This window comes from Ursus maritimus, unplaced genomic scaffold, assembly GCF_017311325.1.
Source record: "Ursus maritimus isolate PB19 unplaced genomic scaffold, ASM1731132v1 scaffold_12, whole genome shotgun sequence".
In the NCBI taxonomy this organism is placed as follows: Eukaryota; Metazoa; Chordata; class Mammalia; order Carnivora; family Ursidae; genus Ursus; species Ursus maritimus.
Window position 1 is genome coordinate 60,763,335 of NW_024423564.1, and position 21,262 is coordinate 60,784,596.

Here is a 21,262-nt window from a genome sequence, read left to right on the forward strand (position 1 = left end):
CCCGCTGAGTGTGGAGTGCAGAGCCCTGTGTAGGGCTCGAGCCCACCACCCTGAGATCAAGACCTGAGCTGAAATCAAGAGTCAGATACTTAACCAACTGAGCCACCCAGGTGCCCCCTGAGGCTGAGTTTTCTTAACTCTAAAGTGGGGCTAATATCTGTCTTCCATAGTTGTTGTGAGGACAGGGTGTGGCACACAAGAGGCATTCAAAAATGGTAGCTATACACACACACACACACACACACACACACACACACACCCCTTCTTGGCTGAGCCACCCTGTTGTAACAAGTCATGCTAAGCTGCCTTGTTAATCCACATGGCTTTCCATACCAAACCAAAGTGTTACTTCCTGTGGCTCCAGTCTACATTTCACAAACGGAACTTAAGGACAGCAAAAACGTTTATTTGAAAAAATTACTATGTATTGAAAATATACATTAGAAATTATTACATACTTCCATAGCATTCCCCTCCCCCACCACAAAAGTAGAAATATCCGCTTGCTATGCTAATGCCATAGGTAAAGTCAAACAAAAAGGAAAACACCATCAGCCCCCTTTCCTCATACATTAGAGTCAGGGGGAAAGAGGCCAACGCCTGTCTACCAATCAGTAGGAATTTAACAAGTCCCAGTCTTCCACGGCAAGACACACGTACGTCTGCTTTGCAGACTGTGAAGAGTTGCTCTGTTCCTTCTCTGGCTCCTCAAAAGCTCTCTTCTTGCTCTTCTTTGACTCCTGGCTTGAGACAGCTTCGCGCTTTAACAATGGCCCATGGCAGTCTGGGGCCTTCTCTTTATAGAACTGGAGTTTCTCAGAAGAGTTCACGTGGGGGTCTGCCAGGGGACACTTCACAGGGGCTTCTGTTCGAGCCCGCTTGCCATCTGCAAGAGTGACAGAAGGGAGGGGCAATGAGTTGACCACGGGGCTGTGCGAATGCCTGCGCGAGTCCAGAAAGATGATCCGAGGAAGACGACAAAGGCCCAAACAGGGAGAAGCTTGGGTTCATTCTATCCCCTTCTGAGTGCCCTGTCGACTAACAGTGGCATATGCCCCAGCATAGGCTGAAGGCATGTACTCACGTGGGAGGGTGGCAGATTTGGATCCAAATCCCAGATCTACCATTTCCTGGATAAGTGGCCTTGGGCGAGTAACTTCTCTGGGATTCTGTTTTCTCATCTTTATAAGGATATAAAACTGATTTCATAAGCATGATGTGACTCAGCACAATGTCTGGCACACAGTAAAACCTTAGAAAACGTTACCTATTATTATTCAAAATCTGGACTTCGTCTTCTAAACAAGGGCCACATCTGGGGCACAACGCTAGCAGATGATACCACTTTACCCTATGGGTTTGGTATGCCATGTACTCTTATTTTGCTACTTTTATTTTTCCTCCACTTTGATTTTATTGCTTGACTCCTTTAAAAAATTATGGTAAAATATACATAAATTTACCACTTGATTTAATCATTTTTAAGTGTATAGCTCTGTGGCACTGTGTACATTCACACTGTTGTGCAAACATCACCACCATCTTTCTCCAGAACTTTCACTTCGTGCAAAATGGAATCACTGTACCTGTTAAATGGTAACTCCCTTTCCCCTCCCCCCAGTCCCTGACACCCACCACTCTATTTTGTGTCTCTATAAACTTGACTATTTTAGGAACTTCTTATAAGAAGAATCGCAAAACATGTTTCTTTTTGACTGGCTTATTTCACTTAGCATAATTTTTTCAAATTTCATCTATGTTACAACACTATGTCAAAATTTCCTTCTCTCTCTCTTTTTAAGATTTTATTTATTTATTTGACAGAGAGCAAGAGGACAAGCAGGAGGAGCGGCAGGCAGAGGGTGAGGGAGAAGCAGGCTCCCCGCTGAGCAGACAGCCCAACTTGGGGCTCGATCCCAGAACCCTGGGATCATGACCGGAGTCGAAGGCAGAGGCTCAACCACCTGAGCCACCCGGGCGCCCCAAAATTTCCTTCCTGCATATTCCATTGTATGGAAATACATGTTGTTCATCCATCCATATTTTTTTCTTTTTTTCAAGATTTTATTTTTATTTAATCTCTACATCCAACACGGGACTTGAACTCACAACCCCAAGATCAAGAGTGGGCGCGCTCCACGGATGAGCCAGCCGAGCGTCACTATCCATCCATTCATCTTTTGATGGATTCCTGAGATGCTTCTATCCTTTGGCTAGACTTAATTCCTTTTTTAATGTTCTGTACTCTATCTACTTTTGTGCTACTGCAAATCTTTTCTGGAACAAGATGGGATATACATACACACACACACTTAACTATGTTCCTGGTGACGGTGCTCAAAGCGAAGTGTGAACTTACACTGTAGCATGCTGGGAGAATACAAGTCATGAGGACCTATTTAAATCAATACTATCATAATTACTTTTCCCACGGGGTGAAAATGGCCTCACTGCTCTAAGGGTGCAAATAACCTAACAGCAAAAATTGCAAAGACAAGGGAATTTCTCACAGAAGTGCTGAGCTGCTGTTCGAGGCTCCCCAGTTTCTCGTGGCTTCACAGCTTCTGAAGTCACACGTTCCCACTGCAGAACAATCTAAAATGTATTTGGAAAGATTTGAATCTGAACAAAATCTCAAGCTTTTAACCTCAAGCTTTCCTTGTTCCCCCCCAGCTCCCTTTCCATAAACACAAATCTTTGTGGTACTCTTCCTTCAGATGACAGGTGGTGGTAAGAGTAACTAAGTCAAGCCTGGATTTTCTGTTTCAGCGCAGGAGTTGATCAGAATACAAACACGTTGGATATATGCATTCGCGTGACTCGGGAAAACTCTATAAAGCGGATTCCCTGTTTTCATCTCTATTGCAAGTTAGAAAAAAGTGTATATCCTTACATTAAATAATAAAATGTAAAACCTTAGTCATAATACTTTTCACACTTCATCTTAGACTCACTTTCATGCCTGAAAATATGGCAAATATTATTCAAACTCTTGTATGTGTATAAAATGCCCACATTTCCATGTTTTCGTGACATTTCATGATCAGTTTCCATTTCCCAAAACTGTTACAAAAGTATTTCTATTGTAAGCTACTACAAATTCTTTTGGAAATTTGGCTGAGTATAAACTATACATGAGTAAAGACAGTGATTATTTCACAAGAACTTTTAACTTAATATTTCTCATTACAGTGTGCAACACAATGACCATGGAGAACACTTCAGGACACAGAGACAGGACGACGCAGAATACAAAAACAGTTCCAGGCTTAGCGCCACCACCTACTAGCCAGGGTATCCTTGCAAGTGATTTCATTTTTTAGGCTCAATATTTTCATCTGTAAAATAGCAGTAATAATAGTACACAGCTCACCCCCCACCGGCCTGCTGTGAGGACTAAATGAGGGGTTTAGCAGTGTCTGGCACACAGAGAGCACCCAGTAAATACTAGGTGTCATCCCTTGTATGGTACTTCCCTGACTTGGGGAACGGGTCAGCTCTAAGAGAATGCCAGCATAAACCAAACCTGGTGACTCAGTGAGCAATACGGAAAACAGTTCTTCCACTAACAGAAATAAGAATGTCAATAGGAAGAGCTGCTTGGGGAGAGGGAAGGGGAAAATGAGCTTGGTTCTGGACACACTGAATCTGGGGTGCCAGTAGAGATTGATGGACAGTATTTAGGAATGGGTCTGATGTGTCAGAGAGGGCAAAATCTTCCCTGCAGGGACAGTTAACGCTCTTAGAACAGTTAGGATCACCAGGAGAGTAAGAGAAGACAGAGGAGGAGAGGAAGAAGTGAGGAATCAGCAGGAGCTGGAGGGAGAAGTGAGAGGGGCGTAAGGAGAAAGGCCAGGAGAGGAAAGCGTAAGGCAGGCGTGTTCATACCAGCAGTGCAGAAAAGCCCAGGAAGGTGGAGAATGAGATCACACACCACCTTCAAGAAAACACCCACCGAAGAGCCGTGGAGGCCAGACCTAGATTACAAGGGATTAACAACTGAGTGGGCAGTGGGGAGGTGGGCAAGATCCTAGAAACCACTTCGCAGCTGCACTGGGGGGATGAAGAACATGTCAGAAAAAGAGTTAATCATGTTTATACACAGAAAGCAAGCAGCCAACAAAGCGTGAGACTGAAGACTGAAGGTGGGGCAGCAGAGGGAAATCACTTTGAACGAAATATCCCGGAGAAAGCTGGAGATCTCAGAGACTAACCGAAAAACAAACCCTCAAGTGCTCATCCCTGGAATCACGTGGCACACCTGACCCCCTGGACAGGAGGGAAGCAGGACATGGCTGAAGAAATGGGAGACACTCTGAGACAGAGATAGGGAAGTGAGGGGACTCCTTTTAGCTGGCCTCATTTTCCTGTGTCTCCCGCAGAGAGCGGGGCAGGAGACTGGAGTCAGCCTGAAACATTTCAACAGGGGATCAGCAAGCGATGGCGCAAATGCCGCTGCCACGCTCTAGGGGTGCGCGCAGGGTGTGTGGTATGAAGCTGCGTGGATGAAGGAGCCCTGTCAACTTAAAGGCACACCTCGGAGCTTGGCTCTATTACACTTAGCAGATACTGCGTTTTTTACGAATGGAAGGTTTGTGGCGACCCTGTGTGAAGTGAGTCTGTCGGCACCATTTTTTTAATAGCAGGTGCTCACTGCATGTCTCTGTGTCACATTTTGGAAATGCTCATAACGTTTCAAATTTTTTCATTATCATTACATGTCTTATGGTCATTAGTGATAACTCACTGAAAGCTCAGGTGATGGCTAACATTTTTTAGCAATGAAATACTTTTAATTAACGTGAGTACATTTTTTTTTAGACATAATGCTATTATACACTTAACAGACTATAGTATATGCAAAAATTTTATATGCACTGGGAAACCAAAAAATTCATTTGACTTGCTTTATTGCAATTTTTGTATTTTTAAAAAAGATTTATTTATTTATTTGAGAGAGAAAGGGGGGGCATGGTGGGGAGGGGCAGAGGAAGACAGAGAATCTTAAGCACTGACTCCCTGCTGAGCATGGAGCCTAATGTGGGGCTCAATCCCAGGACCCTGAGATCATGACCTGAGCCGAAATCAAGAGTCTGTCACTTGACCGACTGAGCCACCCAGGCGCCCTGCAATATTTGTTTTATTTACAATATCCGCTACATTGAGGTGGTCTGGAACCAGACCCACAATGTCTCCATGGTACACCTGTACTTTCAGGCCAGGTGCTAGGTATTTTACTTCATCCTTACTAAGCTCTGTAAGAGAGATCCTGGCTTCTGCATTTTATAGATGAAGAAACAGCAGCTCAAAGTTGCCTTAAGTCATAGAGCTATCGGATTGTCCAGCCAGGATCCCAAACCCGTGTCTCCTTAACCGCACAGCCTATGCTCATTCCACCATGTCACGTGTTACCAAACTTCATCAGCCTTTGTATGACCATCCCACACCTGCCCCCAGTCCACTGCGTATCTGCAGGATTCATCCAATGCTACAGCTGTTACCATGATTTCAGCACGCATTTACATGCACAAACATGAAAGTGCCCCTGAAATACCGACTTACAGGGAGCTGGCGCTGCAGTTATGCACTTGGACAGGTCCACCGTCATACACTGCAGTGGGGCCAAGGAGGAACCCAGAACAAAACAGTTTGCTGAGTCTTCTAGAAACATCGAAGTGTCTGAAGAAGAAAGGCACCAGCCACAGGCAAGCTGCCACCTACTGGTCCCCTACTACTTGGTTACCTTCTGACTTCATACTTAGGTCTATACTTTACTAAGTTGAGGAAGACTACCAAGAAGACAAGGGAGAATCAAAGGAAAGTCGTCCAAGAAGCTGGAAATGGGAGGGTTTGCTCAGTGAGAAGACAAAAAAAGACATTTCCTCACTGAAGCTCTAAGAGATAAGAAATTTGTCCAAACTAAGGGGAAGAGTCAGATTTGAACCCTTATCAGCGTGACTTATTCTCTTTCCAGCATCCACACGCTGCTAAGAGAATGTGTCCTTCTGCGGTTGTACGTATTGCTTTTTTGCATAGCGAGCCAGAATTCGCTTATTTTCTGAGTCTTTATAAGACGGCATTTTTTCCTAGGGTGAATAAGGATGAGGCCCGATCTAGAGATCAGAGCATGAGATCTAAGGACTGGCATCTGACACCTTGCTTTAAGTAGCTGGGTCAGGTATGGGCCCTCAGTGTCTTCCATATGACGTGAATATGGTAATTCAGCCAGACTACCCGGAAGATTAATGTTTGTTCCAAGTGTTGACTAAGGCAGCTGGTGACTTAAAATGAAAAGCCATATGCACTGTGAAAAAGAAAAATCTGCAGTACCTGGTCAGCCCAGCCCTCTGTCTTACAGTTACTGTGATCAAATTCCTTCAAAGGCACTTTGGAGTGGACAAGGCCTATGTGGGTCTGGAGCTTGTGTTTGACGGCTTTAATGTCCTGCGAGGGAAAGAACAAGAATGCACACACATCTGGTCAGTTCTTGCTTGCTTTCAGTCGGAAATAAACACCATCACAAATACCACAAACACAAATACCACAGTCCTTTCTGAACACCAATTAGCAGGAGCAAAAAATATCTAATTGTGAGTCTGGAGGAATAAGAGAAGGGAACAAATGTCTTACCTTGAGCCCTGTCCCAGAAATATCTAAGCAGTTTAGTTTTCTAAAAGAGAAGAGGTATCCAATTCCCGCATCTGTGATCTCAGGGTTACCTAGATGTCAAAAACACAGGCTGTATAACAGTATACACTAGAGCTACTGCTGAGCTCCAACAGTAAGCTCAGAAAAAAGGCCAATGATAAAATATAAAGTATTGAGTGAGCAAACTTTTCAGAGAAAACTAATATGAGAATCTTATCTTCATCCTGCCTGTACTATGGAACAGCCACACTAGATGACCCTTAAGATCCTTTATATAAAGCTCTAACTTTCTAGGAGGTGGGGATTAGCAGAAAAATAAACAAGCCAGGAAGTTATCCCAAAGGGTTTAATTTGGAGCCTTATGAAAACGGCACACATAAACATGTCTTAAAATGGTTTATCGGACTTTGCCCATGGCTATTTCACCTCCAAAGTAAAAATACTTTTAAGAGATTTTCAAAGGTATTTAGACACAGAGACTATTACTACTCTTACTAACTTGCACTGTTCTCAGAAATCTTTCATACATAATTACCTTCCCAAATCAGACAGTACTACATTTAGCGTTGAGTCCTCAAAGCGATGAGTACAATGCCTGGCACATTCAAGATGCTCAAAAAATATTTGCTGAATAAATACACTTTCCTGGGAGGGAGGCTGGACAGTCACTACTGTCTTCATTTTACAGAAGTCAAGACTCAGAGAGGTTAACTAACTTGCTCAAGGGTACACAGCTGTTAAAAAAAAAAAAGTAGCAGAGCAAGGAGTATCCTCTGACCTTCAACCCCTGTTCCTTTCATTCTTTGACAGCATACCACCCTGTCACCTACTGAATAGATGCTCAGTTCAATCGTAAATGATCTCTATCAACTTTCTACCACTGAAGTCAACATCGGGTTAATCCTGATTTAAGTTATCACAACTGTGACTTCACCCAGATTTTCATCAAGTATTGACTGAAAGACCCAACTGACAGACACTATGGATAGCAACTCAAAGGAGGTTAAAAGGGAGCCAAGTGTCCTTTATACATGCCATGACTGTGATGAGAGGCTGCCCTGTCTGCACACAGTGAGTGGCCCAGGTGAATGTGGCAAGGCTCTTCCTACCCTAAAGAGATGGCAGCCGACCAGGAAAGGTATGTAGTCAGGTGTCAAGAGCCTCCCGCTCTGCCACTAACTGGCTGTGGGTCCTAGGAAAGTCACCACCCTTAATCTCATCACCTCTAAAATGACGGGGAAGAACTAGGTGATTTCTAACGCCAGTCTTCCAACATTAAGAACTATAATTTCTAATGAAACTTACAAGATAAGTCTAATAATGTTAGATTTTCAAGGCCTCTTTTCATCACTCGAACTGGTGCTGTCATTTTCCGCACACCGGCATCAGATAAACAATTATCCTTCAGGTGGAGCTGAGTTACACTAGGGAAACAAAGTCCGTAAGTACATCACATAGAGTTTGAGAAAGCCTACATACAAGAACAGGCTTTCATAAATTTCATCTAAGAACACACAATATCTTCACCAGCCTGTTATTTCACACCCAGGGCATTTAACAGAGTTATAAACCTTTTGGTGCTATTTACTAACTGAGGGCTAACTTAGGGATCGAAGTGTCATGTAGTACTAATCTCAGATGGCAGAGGGCACTGAGAGTATATGGTCAAACGAGGTAAACAGGGACTTCATTAAATGGAAGATATACCTTGCTTAACACAAAAGCTGCATTCATGACAAATCCTATGCGAAAACCAAAAACACTCTAAGTATGTCAGGAAAGTCTACTAAAGAACTCCTGTGAAAATTCTTCTTGCAAAGCAATCCTCTAATTTTAACTAGCTTTATAAATCTAGATTTTCAGATTGGTTTTTAGGTACACCCATAACCCAGTCCATCCAGCTAACTTGAAATTAGTGTATTAATTTGCTCCACTGTCCCACACACACGACATCTGAAACTTTACTAAACCTCACACAAAAATACCTTTGTATGGGGGCAGTGTGTAGGTGTCGCTGTCTGAGGCAGGCCCCAGGAAGCTGGTTAGACTTGAGTTTGTCATGCTGTTATGCTTCTGGCTGTTTATGAAACCACAAAGGAATCCGTCTGGCCTCCTGTCTGCTGGCCAGACTGAGCAACTGGAGATCAGTTGGACTATTTGTGAATGGTACTGGGCGATTTTTTTAAATTATGGTTCTTGAAGAGAATTAGGCGGTTTTTAATAGTTTACTTATTAAATAATTTATAGTTCTTTGATAGTTAAAATAGAAAAGAATGATTATAGACAACTGTATAAGTATCTCTTGTTAGAATAAACTAGGACTGCACAAACTAAGGGCAAAATCATTTTCACCCCAGATAGTTTCATGTATTACATGTTGAAATCAAGGTTATTTAGAAGATGAACCAACTGACTGACTTTCCTACAAACTGTTCAGTCTATATTGCTTGTGCCCAGTAAAGGAGATTGAAAATGTTTTAGGAAAGAAAAAAAAATTAGCAAATAAACACAGGATTGGAAAGTAATCCGCATTCTTCAAAGTGAGCCCACTGGATCATCCTTTAAAAAGAACCACACACAAAACAATTCATCTGGTGGCAGGTGAATACCTAGACAGTGCCTCGTTGGTGAGATGTTCTAGAAGTTCATGCTCATCTCCGAGCTTGCAGCAGGAGAGATCCAAGCAGGTCAGCTCCCGGAAAGACTTAATTTCTTCAAGTTTTTCTGAAATCACCAGATATCTGTGGAGCATGGAGAGCAATCAATAGCTTTTCTTTTCCTTCTTTTAAAACATTACCATTTGTGGCTTTGGGATATAGTCGACATTCCATCAGGACAAAGAACAATGTAATAAGCAGACTTTACCAATTTCTATGTAGGCACAGGTTGAATTTTTTAATTAGTGAATGCCTTGAGTCTTTTTAGATGATGGTGGAGGAATAACTTTCAAATAAGAATATACACTCAAAGGCAAGACACAAAAGAAAACATCTGCTTTGTCAGAAGACAGACCTTGGTGTTGGGACCTTATGGGAGAATTTCCAAACTTTAGGATTCTCAAAAACTTAATCATTCGTTCTTTTGAAGTCGCTTTTTTTTTTTTTAAGATTCTATTTATTTATTTTGAGAGTGAGCAAGAAAGAGAGAGAGAGCGCGCAGGAAGAGGGGCAGAAGGAGAGGGAGAGGGAGAAGCAGACTTCCCACTGAGCAGGGCGCCTCTGGGATCAGGACCTGAGTTAAAGGCGGATGCGTAACTGACTGAGCCACCCGGGTGCCCCTTGAAGTTGCCTTTTATCTTATGCTCAGTATCTACTGGTTTGAAAACTGGAACAGTGCCTGGAACTCTGGGCTCTAATCTCTACACATCCCCCAGAATATATCAAGAGATACGTGGCAGATCACGTTTTGTCATTTCTATTCAAACACGTGTTTCAGTAGCTGCCCACTCCACTGCGCCTGGTAACTTTACTCTCAAAGTACGTGCAGTATGACAGACTACAAGGACTCCGTCTCATCTAGATGGTTAAGACAAACGTGTGAGCACAAACAGTTTAATTACTCTGGAGCACCTTGCCAAACTGTCATCAGGAAGCATCAGGGAGGCTCTGGAAAGGAAAAGGAGATCAAAAGGGCATTCCACAGCCCAAGCTGGGGCCTCCACCCTGCCTTCTAGTTGTTCATCTATTTCAGATGATGTCAGTGAGAAAAAAATGAAAAGGGATTAGGTGTGACAGGAAATAGAGAGGAGAGGATCCTAAGAGAACAGGAAAACTGACTTGTGGCAAGAGCATGCGTTTCTCATCCACTTTCCTCATAGGTGTCCAGAAGTTTCCACAGCAAAACGGTACGCTAGGATCTGTGGAGTTACACTTAAAAGTGTTCACTTCTTTCTTCTGTCAACAGAGCATAATTACCAAAAACAAGATGGAATAAGGTGAGGACAAGAGGAAAGTCAGATCTCTTTTCTCCCTACCTCCAATCAAAATAAGATGTACTGAAGCTGATCACTGGCCTGACTGCTAGGTACAGATGGCCTGGGGCACTGACACCCTCTCTAAGCTGCCTGGTGACAGAGCTCAGCTGGGTACACAATTGAGCCTTATTTACTCAGACATAGTTTAATTGCACTGTAAATAAAGCTGCTGTTTTCCATCTTCCAATCACAGTGTTGAAGTGGGTTAATGGGGATTTGGGGGATTACTGGCAATCAGAGAAAGGAAAACACACATCCTTTGATCAATTAACCAAAAGATTTTTAGTAATTCTGAAACAAGTGTTAGCTGCGAAGGACATAACAATGTATAATGTGATTAACAAACATTACAAAAATCAAGGCTGAGAAACCAACATGCAAAGCCACAGACACTACTAGATGCTTATCCAGGACATGATCAAAGCTCTAGGGTCTTGCTCAACACTGGTCTTCCAATTTGTCCCTTAACAAGTTCACAATAGTGTAATGGAGAAGTAACAGAAAGAACACAGACATATTTTAGTGTCAGATATACCTAAGTTTGGATTGTAACAACCCCAATTACTTGTACGGCCGTAAAAAGTTACTTAACCTCTCTGATCCTCAATTTCTCCAGCTGCAAATGGGGCAAATGATTACTTCTTTAAAGGATTACTAAGAAAACGATAAACAATATTCCAAAAGTACATGGCATCTTATAGAACCTCATTTCATGGTAGTTATTATAATCACTTCATTACACAGGGTGGAATGTAAGGCCTCCCAGTACCACTAGTTGGATTAAAAATCACTGGGCTTTCAGCACAGGAAGGAAATAGTTTTTATAGGGTTGGAAATCAGTTGCAAAGACACCGCTTCTCCTTCTGACAAGCAGCTTTGCGACCTACCCTACTAACACAGTAAGTGCCTGAACCTCCCCAATTATCTTATTTTCAATAATTTTCTCAATCTCTTTCCCTTTGACCTGAACCCTTTGTGCTGGTAAAACCTTTGCTGCTACAGCATCAGCCCTGGATTATAAATGCAAACCCAATCTCCTGTCCTCTTCCCATTTTCCTCTGGGGATTCAAGAGGAGAAGGGAAGTTGGGGATCACAGTTGAAAATCTTTCTTTTTTTTTTAAGATTTTATTTTTAAGTCATCTTTACACCCAACATGAGGCTCGAATTCATGACCCCAAGATCAAGAGTCCCAGGCTCTTCCGACTGAGCCAGCCCGGTGCCCCCACAAGTGAAAATCTTGATCTTGGATCTGAACAAGACAGCGAAGTTTAGAATTGTTGCAATAAACTATGAGCCAAAAGATCACATTAAAGACGTTTCTTCTATTTTTCTGATTATAAAATACACATTCATTGTAGAACAAATTAAGAAAATGTGAAAAATTATAAAGACAAAACAAATTGCAATCCCACTATCTAGATTATATTTTGAAAAACTTTTTTCTTTCTATATATGCAATACACATAAAAATTCCTGATTAAAAAAAATTGGATCATATAGTATATGCAATTTTAACCCTTTTAAATGTGTCATATATGAACATTTCACACCATTTTAAATGACCTTTCAATATTATCTTAATAGCTATACACTATTTCTCCATATGAATGTACCATAATTGGCTTAACTCATTTCCTATTGTTGGATATTCAGCTTTCAGGTTTTCGCTATTACAAACAGTGTTATAATGAACACCCTTATACGAAAGTATTTGTTCCCGTGTCTGAGTATTACATTAAAAATTAGGATAAATTCCCAATAGATGGAATTAATGGGTCAATCAGATGGTACGGATATTTTTAAGGCTCTTGATGCATGGGGCTAAGCTGCTTTCCAGAAATGCTACTAATTTATGTGCTTCTCAAACGTGAATGAAAGTGCTATTCTCATCCAAACTGACCACTGGAGTGGTATACAGACATCACAAATGAATAAAAAGCATTTTCAATATCATGAGAAATACTTAAGCTAGAATGGTAGATGGCGGAAAAACAGAATACAAGTTGTACATAGAGGATATTCCCAAATGTATAAAGGTATATATTTGAAAATGATTATCATGAATAGTGGGATTATGAATTTCTTAAAATTACAGCTTTATATATTTCCCAAATATGTACTGCCTTTATAATTTTAAAACAAGATATCTATCATAATTCTACTTTTCATTGTTCTATTTTTTCTACAATGAACGTAAATAACATGAAACAAAACATGAAGAAATAAAATGTATTTTAAATATATGTGCTACAATGAAATATTGCTTGGCTTTTTCATTTAGGCAAGGTAATTCTTTTTTCTACTGGCAGCAGCTCCAGGCTTAGCCACGACTAACCACAGCATAGAGACAGAGCTTCTAGAAGGTACCTGCTCAGTTCCTAAGTCCACGGCTATGCTTGTCTGCATGCGTTCACGCCTTGTCTTTTTAAAGTACAACATTTGGATTGGGGTGAAACCATTAATTCTATGAGCCAATAAAATAAAGATTGCTTCTTTTTGTTTTTTAAAGCCTTTTTTTTTTTTTTTTTTGAGAAAGAGAGCATGAGTGGGGGGAGGGACAGAGGAAGAGGGAGCAGCAGACTCCCCACTGAGCGTGGAGCCTGATGGACAGGCTGACACCAGGACCTCGAGATCATGACCTGAGCCAAAGGCAGACATTTAACCAACTGAGCCACCCAGGTGCCCCTCTTTTTTGTTTTTTAAAGCATATGAATTTAGCTTATGCTTTCTGGTATGACTTTCTCCTCTTCCATGCTACTTTTTTAGCCTTGTTTTAATGGTCATATTGATGGTGCATCTTAATAGTAAGCTATGTTTCACATTTTCTAATAAAAAAAGTTCACATGATGGCATACTACACAGTTATTCTTAAAATCTACAGGTATTGACGGCAAATGATTTTCAAAATATATAAAGAAAGCAAGGTGCATAACAGTGTTAAGCAGTGTGCTACCACTTGTATAACAAAGGGGGGAGCTATAGATGCACATATATGTACAAGATGTCTCTGGAATGACATTAAAGAAATTGCGAACAGTAGCTGCCTCTGAAGAAATAAATGGGAGGGAGGCTATATTTCATTTTACACCTTTTTGTGCTTGAATTATTTTCCATGGCAGTTTCTATTTTTAAAATTTTCCACAATTTTTAGAAGTTGTTGTTTTTTTTTTTTTTTTTTTTTTAAAGTAGGCTCCATGCCCGGAGTAGAGCCCAACACGGAGCTTGAACTCACAACCCTGAGATTAAGACCTGGGCTGAGACCAAGAGTTGGATGCTTAACCTACTAAGCCACCCAGGTGCCCCTAAAGTTTTGTTTTGTTTTTTTTATTAGTAGATGCTTTAAAAGTCATTTTACGTGATGGCGGAATAAAAACTTTTATTTTTTTACATGGAGCCCACAGCGGGGCTTTAACTCATGACCCCCAAATCAAGACCTGAGCTGAGGACAAGAGTCCAGGATGCTCAACCAACTAAACCGCCCAGGTGCCCCTAAAACCTTTAAATAAGTCAATCAAAGTATATGAGCAAAGGCAAGTCACAAGAGAAAACATTTGCTCTGCTAGAAAACAGACCTTGGTGTTGGGACCTGTCAAAATGAATCGTGGGGAAGCCTCACTAAAATGGGAGTCGTGAGGATTCAGCAGGGGGAGCTCTCACGCCCTAGACCCAACAGGAAGAGCCCGACTTGACCTTACATGGACTTGACTTTTCACATGCATACTACTCTACCATTCCCAAAGGAAGAATCGCTTTCCTCATCTCTCCTGGCAATAGCTTCATTAATAAAAAACCACGACACTTCAAACTCCTAGTTTACTCCAATGGACTTTTACTTTGTAACAAACGTCCCTCTTTTCTCCTTAAAAAAGTAATGCCTCTCCTTTGTTCCCCCAGACTTGCCTGTGGTTTTGCCATAGCTTGATTGTCCCAGATACCAATTCTCTTTTATTCCTGAATAAACCCATCTTCTGCCGGTAATAAAATAACTGGCAGTTTCTATTTTTAAAGTGAACAGACCTTATTTGAAAATTTCCAAAGTTTAGGATACCTGAAATTTTAATCACTCTTTAAAAGTTGCTTTTTTATCTAATGCTCGATATCTAGAGGTCTGATCATTGGAACAGGGCAACTCTGGTTACTAATCTTCACACCTCCAAGAGCACACCAAGAGATATTCGGCAGATCATATCTTGTCATTTCTATTTTCTCATACTAGAAAAGTTGGTAGAAGAGTATTTTTTTTACTGAATGGAGGAGTGGTGGCAATCAAGCAGTGGCGAAATGGTTTCAAAATAAAGCTGTGTTTTCTGGTGGGGGGGTAAGTAGGGAGAAAGACAGTGATTTTTCTCAAAATGGCCCACCACTTTGGGAGTTTTAAATTGAAGTGCTATTTGATGGGGGAAGCTCCCAAGCCCACTAAGCCCCAGAACTAGACAGAATGAATACACCCAATAAAATACTCAATATCCTAATCAGAATACCCACCTGTTTCGCAAACACAGGGAGCAAAGTACTAGACTTCCATAGGCTTCTGTGAATTTCTGTAAAGCCCTTAGCCCCGCACCTGGCTCAGTGAATTTCTGTCTGGCTTCTGCAGCAGAGAACAGCTTTTCGGCAATCTGCTCAGGAAAGCCAATAAGGGAATCAATGTGATCAACATTGTCGGAGATAAAGCCCAGGACGAGGCTGAAGAGAGATTTGGCAGAGTACCGAAGATTCCCCTCCCGGGTATATGTGAAGATGAAATGATCAGTCTTCTCTTTCTGTGCAGTATCATCTTCCCTATTCATACAAAGCTCCACAGAGAAGCCTTTGGGAAACAGTCTGAAAGGCCTTGGCTTCTGCAGGCTACTCCTGACACCATCCAAGGCCAGATTGACCATGTGCAGCTGACCATTTTCTCGTACATAGATGGGTCCTGGGTCCAGGTGGTTTTCTGAGTTGAGGTAGTAAGACATTGCCTTGGTTGCAACTGTAAAAGCAAGGCACAAAGGAAGCAGATCCAATGAACACGCCATTTGTAACACGTAACCTCATCTTGCTGTGCCCAGAGCTTTACGAGCCTACCAGGAAGGCCCTTTGGTTGGTTCGGGGAAATGAAGCTCCCAGCCGCCTGTGAACTCAGACACTGCGGACTGCCTCTACTACCTGTATCTGAAATGCTGTCTTCTACTTTCCCCCTTTTCTTTGTATTTGGTGCACTCCTACTCACCTTTCAAAAGCCAGCTCAAATTTCATTTCTAAAATTCACCCTGGGGAAGTTACAGAAGTACACAGAGTCATCTACAGGGAAAATCATGGCAGCACAGTTGATAACCGCAAAACAACTGGAAACAACCTAAATGTCCAACAACAGGGGTGTTATCAAATAAATCATGATACATCCCTACCATGGAATGTTATGCAGCCATTAAAACCATAAAATTTTTATTGATTTCAAGTTACAAACAGTACACATAGAATTTACTGTTTGTTTTTAAAAACATTAACTACGCACAGAATGAAGACCAGAAACTAGTAACCTCCTCGCTACCTTTGCACCTTCCACGTCTTTGTTGGCTCAGTATTCTGCTGCTGATTTACTTCTGGGCCTGTGTTCCACTGCCTTGAGCCCCTTGAGGAGAGGGACCATGTTTAATTCATCCAGACTCCCTAACATAGTGCTCTGGCATATAACAGACCCTGAGTGGGTATTTGTGGAACTAAAGTTTACTCGTTTGCTAAGCCTTGCATAGACCACCAGCAATAAGGTTTTCTGGATCTACAAAGAAAGACCTCTATCAAAAGAGCTGGGGGAAAAAAAAAAGCTATTCTACCCCTTGGAAACATCATATTTCTTAAGGCTCTATTAGGACACTTTTTAAGTAACTGAAAACACCAAAAACAGTGGGCATTTATGCAATCCTATGGGTGACATTTTGTGCTCAAGCATTAATTGGAATAAATATTTGTTTTCCTGAGAAACTGAAATCTCAAAAGTACATGAGAAATTCCTATGTTAAATGGAAGTATTTAATTATCATTTCCACAACAATGTAAAGAGAGGTGAGAGCTAAAATTCTATATATGTCAAACAGCTGCCACTATCTTTAAACACTCTGACTTCTAGAGTGAACTAACCCAGCTTCTTCTGCATCAATGCAGGGCTGCGATACAGCTCTGATGCCACGTAGAAGTGTCAGCAAACAATCAAGTCAGTGATCAAAAATGCTGAGTCTCTGGAGATCAAACAGTGATCCTGTTTGTGGGCAGCAGTACGATCCCTGTTTCTCCCGAGGATAATTATGTGTGTAAAAGCACATCAGAAAGAAGGGCCCTGCCTAGTCTGACAGCCTCACCCTTTCCTGCTCAGCTTCTTATGCCCTACTCTTCGGCCATGACGTATCAGGTAAGTGGGCTGTGCTCTCTTGTCCCACTGGTCTTTGCCTATTCTGCTCCCTTTGGCTGGAACGTCCTTCTCTGCTTTCCTGACGTAGCTAATCTATATTCATCATTAAAACTCAGTTCAACCACCATTCCTCTCCTGGGAAATCTTCACTAACCCCTGCACCAGTGCATGCCTGTCTGGTTTTCCCAGAGCACCAGTGTCTCCTCTATATATAGCACTTAGCACTGTGTCCTATGGTCACTTGCTAATGTTCCCAAAGCTGTGAGCTCTTTGAAGGTAAGGCACTTATTTGACTTGATTCATCTCTTTTTCCTAGGCCCAACACAGTGCCTAGGACTGAGTAAGCCCTCAACAGATACGGGCTGAATTGAATGAGGAAGGGTGAGACCTCAAAGGGACAGACTTAGTGCTCTGAGCTGCAGGGCCTACTGATACTGTTGCTAGGAGCCAGCTCCTCTTCTAGGCAACAGCTGCAGGCTCCTCCCCCACTTGCCAGACCCTTCTGCAGGTGGTAGAAGCAAAGCAAATGATGGGAGGATACTGCTACTGGTACTACCAGGCGGAAAAAAAAAACCTAAAACCCAGACAAAAAACTCCTGTCATGGTGGCAGCTCTTCTAACCCATACTCTTGCCAGTATTCAGTGACTGCTGCTAAGGAGATGCCTCACTTATTCTAAGCTCTTCTTCCAACAGAGGTAAGCATTTGGCCCCTTCTACCTCGCAGACTTTAATCTCAATGAGGAGATAAAGCAGATCCCCACAGTCTTTATCCCTGGATTTGGACATTCAGAGCCCTACTCTACCTGTGGATGAGAAATTAGTCACCAGGCATAGCCCTAAAAAGGAATAACTTGATTGTAATAATAGAAAGCCAGATTCTATGAAGAGTACATATGATAATGGGTCAGCACACTCTAAGCTCCCTGACAATGAAACAGGGTCTGTCCATCTGTATTACTCCTAACCCTCACCCCAGTAGTGTGTTCCGCAATAGTGTGTTCTACAGACGTTGTCCATCAAATGGACAAATAGATAAATGACCACTTGAGGTAAAATCAGAAAAGTCTGATTCCATCCAGCAGAGGGCATAAGCAGCCTGGGACCAGAGTAAGGACGCTAACCCAGGCTGCCCCAAATCCTGGCAGCTTCTCTTTGCATGGATCACTTTCAAAAAAGGCACAGTTCTGGCTATTTTTTACTTCTAAATTACTCACCAAATGCTAGTTGTCTTTCTAAATGGTGAAAAAAAAAATCCAGTATTTCCTGAAGAGTAAAATCCACATTCTCTGTCCAGAAGCCCCAAGGCTCCTCTGCTCTTCAATGAAGGTACTTGAGGAACTAATAACCTTGGTTCAGGAAATCCTGGTAACTTTTGATTTCTACTACTAAATTTGTACATTTTGCATTCTCTCAATAAAAAGCTTCCTGAGAGTTTGTGAGGTACTATAAAATAAGCTAAGAATTAAATCAGTGTTTAAACCTTTCAAAGTTAAAAACCATAAAGGCAGGGGCGCCTGGGTGGCGCAGTCGTTAAGCGTCTGCCTTCGTTCGGCTCAGGGCGTGATCCCGGCGTTGTGGGATCGAGCCCCACATTAGGCTCCTCTGCTGGGAGCCTGCTTCTTCCTCTCCCACTCCCCCTGCTTGTGTTCCCTCTCTCGCTGGCTGTCTCTCTCTGTCAAATAAATAAATAAAATCTTAAAAAAAAAAAAACAAAACCATAAAGGCAAGAGAATTCCACATAGAGCTTCTTGACGCGGCTTTGCTTCCGCCTGGCTGTTGTACAGCGGTCTATTCTAAATGGGCCCTCAGGCGACAGGGCCTGTTCTACACCACAGCAAAACCCCCCTACAAACTGAAAAATTAAAATAATTAGTATCTGCAAGAATGTCCAGTTTAGATCTGCATTAACTATATTTTATATTAGATCAACAGAGTCACAGGGCATTCTGCTGGTCTCCCAGCCTGTCTCCAGAGAGGCGGTTTTGTAAACCATACAACCCCACAGAAAATTATTACATGGTGCACGTTCTAGCATTCAGCCACCACAAATGAGCCGAAGTTGCCACAAAGCATATCATTTCATCTTACTACATTAAGAACTCAGTTCTCTATAGCCTCTCTGAATAAGAGGCAAAATAAAATAATTGATAACGAAACATAACAACTTTTTAGATCTTGAAGCCAGTTTACCAAGCAAGAAGCAGGACCATCCCAATCAACTGGACTGGAGGGAGGGAACAGAGACAGAGGCCACAGGATGAAAACTGTGAGCCAAGTCTATATGGCTCTCTAATTTGAAGGAAGAAAAAAAAAAAGCACCTAACTTTAGTAGGCAAAGTAACAAATCCCTTAAAATAAATCATAGTAATGACGGTGATGATGACAATGATACCGGGTGTGATAGCTACCATTTATTAAGCACCTGCCAGTTGCCAAGCATTGTGTTTGGTACTCAATTAAGTGATCTCATGTAACCCTCAACAATCCTATGAGGTCAGATTGCCATTTAACAGGTCAAGAGGCTCAGAGAAGTAACTTAAGGAACAGAGCTAGTAAGTGGCAGAGCCAGAATTCCATCTCAAGGCTGTATTACTCCAAAGCTTAAGCTCTTTCCACTGCATGATGCTGTCTCTCAAGAATAAAAATATGACATCAGCCTGAAGGATTAAAAAAAGATGTTAAAAATTAATCTCACCCACCTGTTTGATCCCTCTGGTATTCACTGGCTTAAGTTGGGGGTAGGAGATAAAAAAACCAGTGGACATCTGAGGAAAGAACTGGTGGGAACAGAGCCAGGACAGAGCTACACTGAGGCCTCCCTTCCTCCCTCTGCCAGGGCAGAAATTACCCACATCCACACTCCAGGAAAACATCCGTCAAGCCATGGCCTTCATCCCAAGGCTTCAGACACCTTTGGTTTATTTGAAAATGCCGTATTCTTGAGAAAATTTCTACACAAAAACTTAAGAGAAACTAGTTCCAAGCCACCAATAACCAATTAATGATCTTACCATGGGTGTTCTGCGTCACCACCACTACTCAATGTTGCACTCCTCTCATTATTTTTTCCCTAGAGAGTGCCTTTCCTACCTGCCTTCTCACCCATACCCTTTCTTTCCCCAAAGCTCCAGAGGGCCACACCATACCCAGCCCCCGACTTCCCTCCAGGAGCATGCCAATTCTCCTACATCCTGACACTCCTACACTTCTTCTACCTGCCAACTCTATAATTTTTAACATAAAACCCAATCTCTACACCCCAAATCCTAACTCCCCTCCCTTCACCCAGTCCCAGCATCCCTGGCCCCACCTCTCACACCTCAGGCCCTTCCAATGCTACCAAGGCCCTTCTGAAATGAGGTTCCTGGTCCCCAACACCCAATCCCACCTCCACCTGCTTCTCCTTCCTTCCCTCACTAGTTCCACCCCCATCGGTTCCACCCCCAGGCACTCTTCCTCTGTCCTTCACCAAGTATTTTTCCCTTCCTCCCAGTCTCTGGGATTCCCTCTCCTAGGACTCCAATCTTCCCATCCCTTTTCTTGTCTTCTGTCTATAACCTTCAAAATCCGCTTCCTTCACGCCTCACGATGCCCAACTTCACAACCCACAGCCCCAACTTTTCTTCCCTACCCCCAAGAGCCCACCCCTTCTATTCCAATCCTGGATCCTTTCCTTCTTACACTTCTCAAATCCCACTCCGTTTTCCCCTTCCCCAGTACTGCAATTCTCCATCCCTTCCTCAATTCCCACGCATGCCCCTCCCCGAGCCCGCCCAAACTAACCCTGCTCCCGTCTCCCACCTTACCCCCAATTACTCTACGCGGCACCCCGACCCCACCCTTAAACCCATCTCCTACACCCCTATATCCTCATCCTCACATCTCTCACCCAAACCACACCCCAACCCCGTTCCTCCAGGTCTACCCCTCCCCCACTCAGCCCCTCCCTCACACCCCGCCCCCGCCCCCACTAGCAGCCCCGGGCTGCGTGAGCGGCCCAGCCCGCGGCCGCCACCTACCTGTGCCCCTGCCCGGGGCTGCGAGCGGCAGCTTCTCGGTGGCGGCTCCCTCCTCCCGCGGAGCGGCTGATGGGGGAAGCGGCTCGGCGCCGCGGGCACAAAGCTAGGGAGGGTGGGACCGAGAGAGGTTGGGAGGAGGGAGGGGGCTGGGGGCGACCTGGTGCCTTGGGACCGCGGGGCTGGCAAGGGGCGGGGAGGGGGGGGCGGGGGAAAGGCTGGGCCGGGGAGATGC

The 21,262-nt window shown here is 42.9% G+C and overlaps 1 protein-coding gene across 2 annotated transcripts; it reads right to left on the minus strand.

Moving 5' to 3' along the window:
* Positions 1-385: 385 nt before the first annotated feature.
* On the minus strand, positions 386-21,221 carry LRRC42 (leucine rich repeat containing 42). Of its 2 annotated transcripts, XM_040627272.1 has the most exons (9): positions 21,031-21,221; positions 15,835-15,960; positions 15,108-15,594; positions 9,258-9,389; positions 7,954-8,072; positions 6,631-6,719; positions 6,331-6,444; positions 2,511-2,595; positions 386-886 (listed from the first exon to the last, which is right to left on the minus strand). In XM_040627272.1, exons 3-9 carry the CDS (start codon positions 15,578-15,580, stop codon positions 612-614), a joined length of 1,287 nt encoding a protein of 428 aa, XP_040483206.1. In that variant the 5' UTR covers positions 15,581-15,594; positions 15,835-15,960; positions 21,031-21,221; the 3' UTR covers positions 386-611. The 2 variants fall into 2 exon arrangements, with proteins under 2 accessions (XP_040483206.1, XP_040483205.1); XM_040627271.1 differs by lacking the exon at positions 15,835-15,960.
* Positions 21,222-21,262: the final 41 nt, after the last annotated feature.

Excerpts from the sequence above, each read along its gene's own strand:
- LRRC42 (XM_040627271.1), bottom strand. The coding sequence starts at position 15,580 with ATGTCTTACTACCTCAACTCAGAAAACCACCTGGACCCAGGACCCATC. Across the intron at positions 6,720-7,953 it reads AACATTATTAGACTTATCTT|GTAACCCTGAGATCACAGAT; the intron begins GTAAGTTTCATT and ends TTTGACATCTAG. Across the intron at positions 6,445-6,630 it reads TTTCTGGGACAGGGCTCAAG|GACATTAAAGCCGTCAAACA; the intron begins GTAAGACATTTG and ends TTTCCCTCGCAG.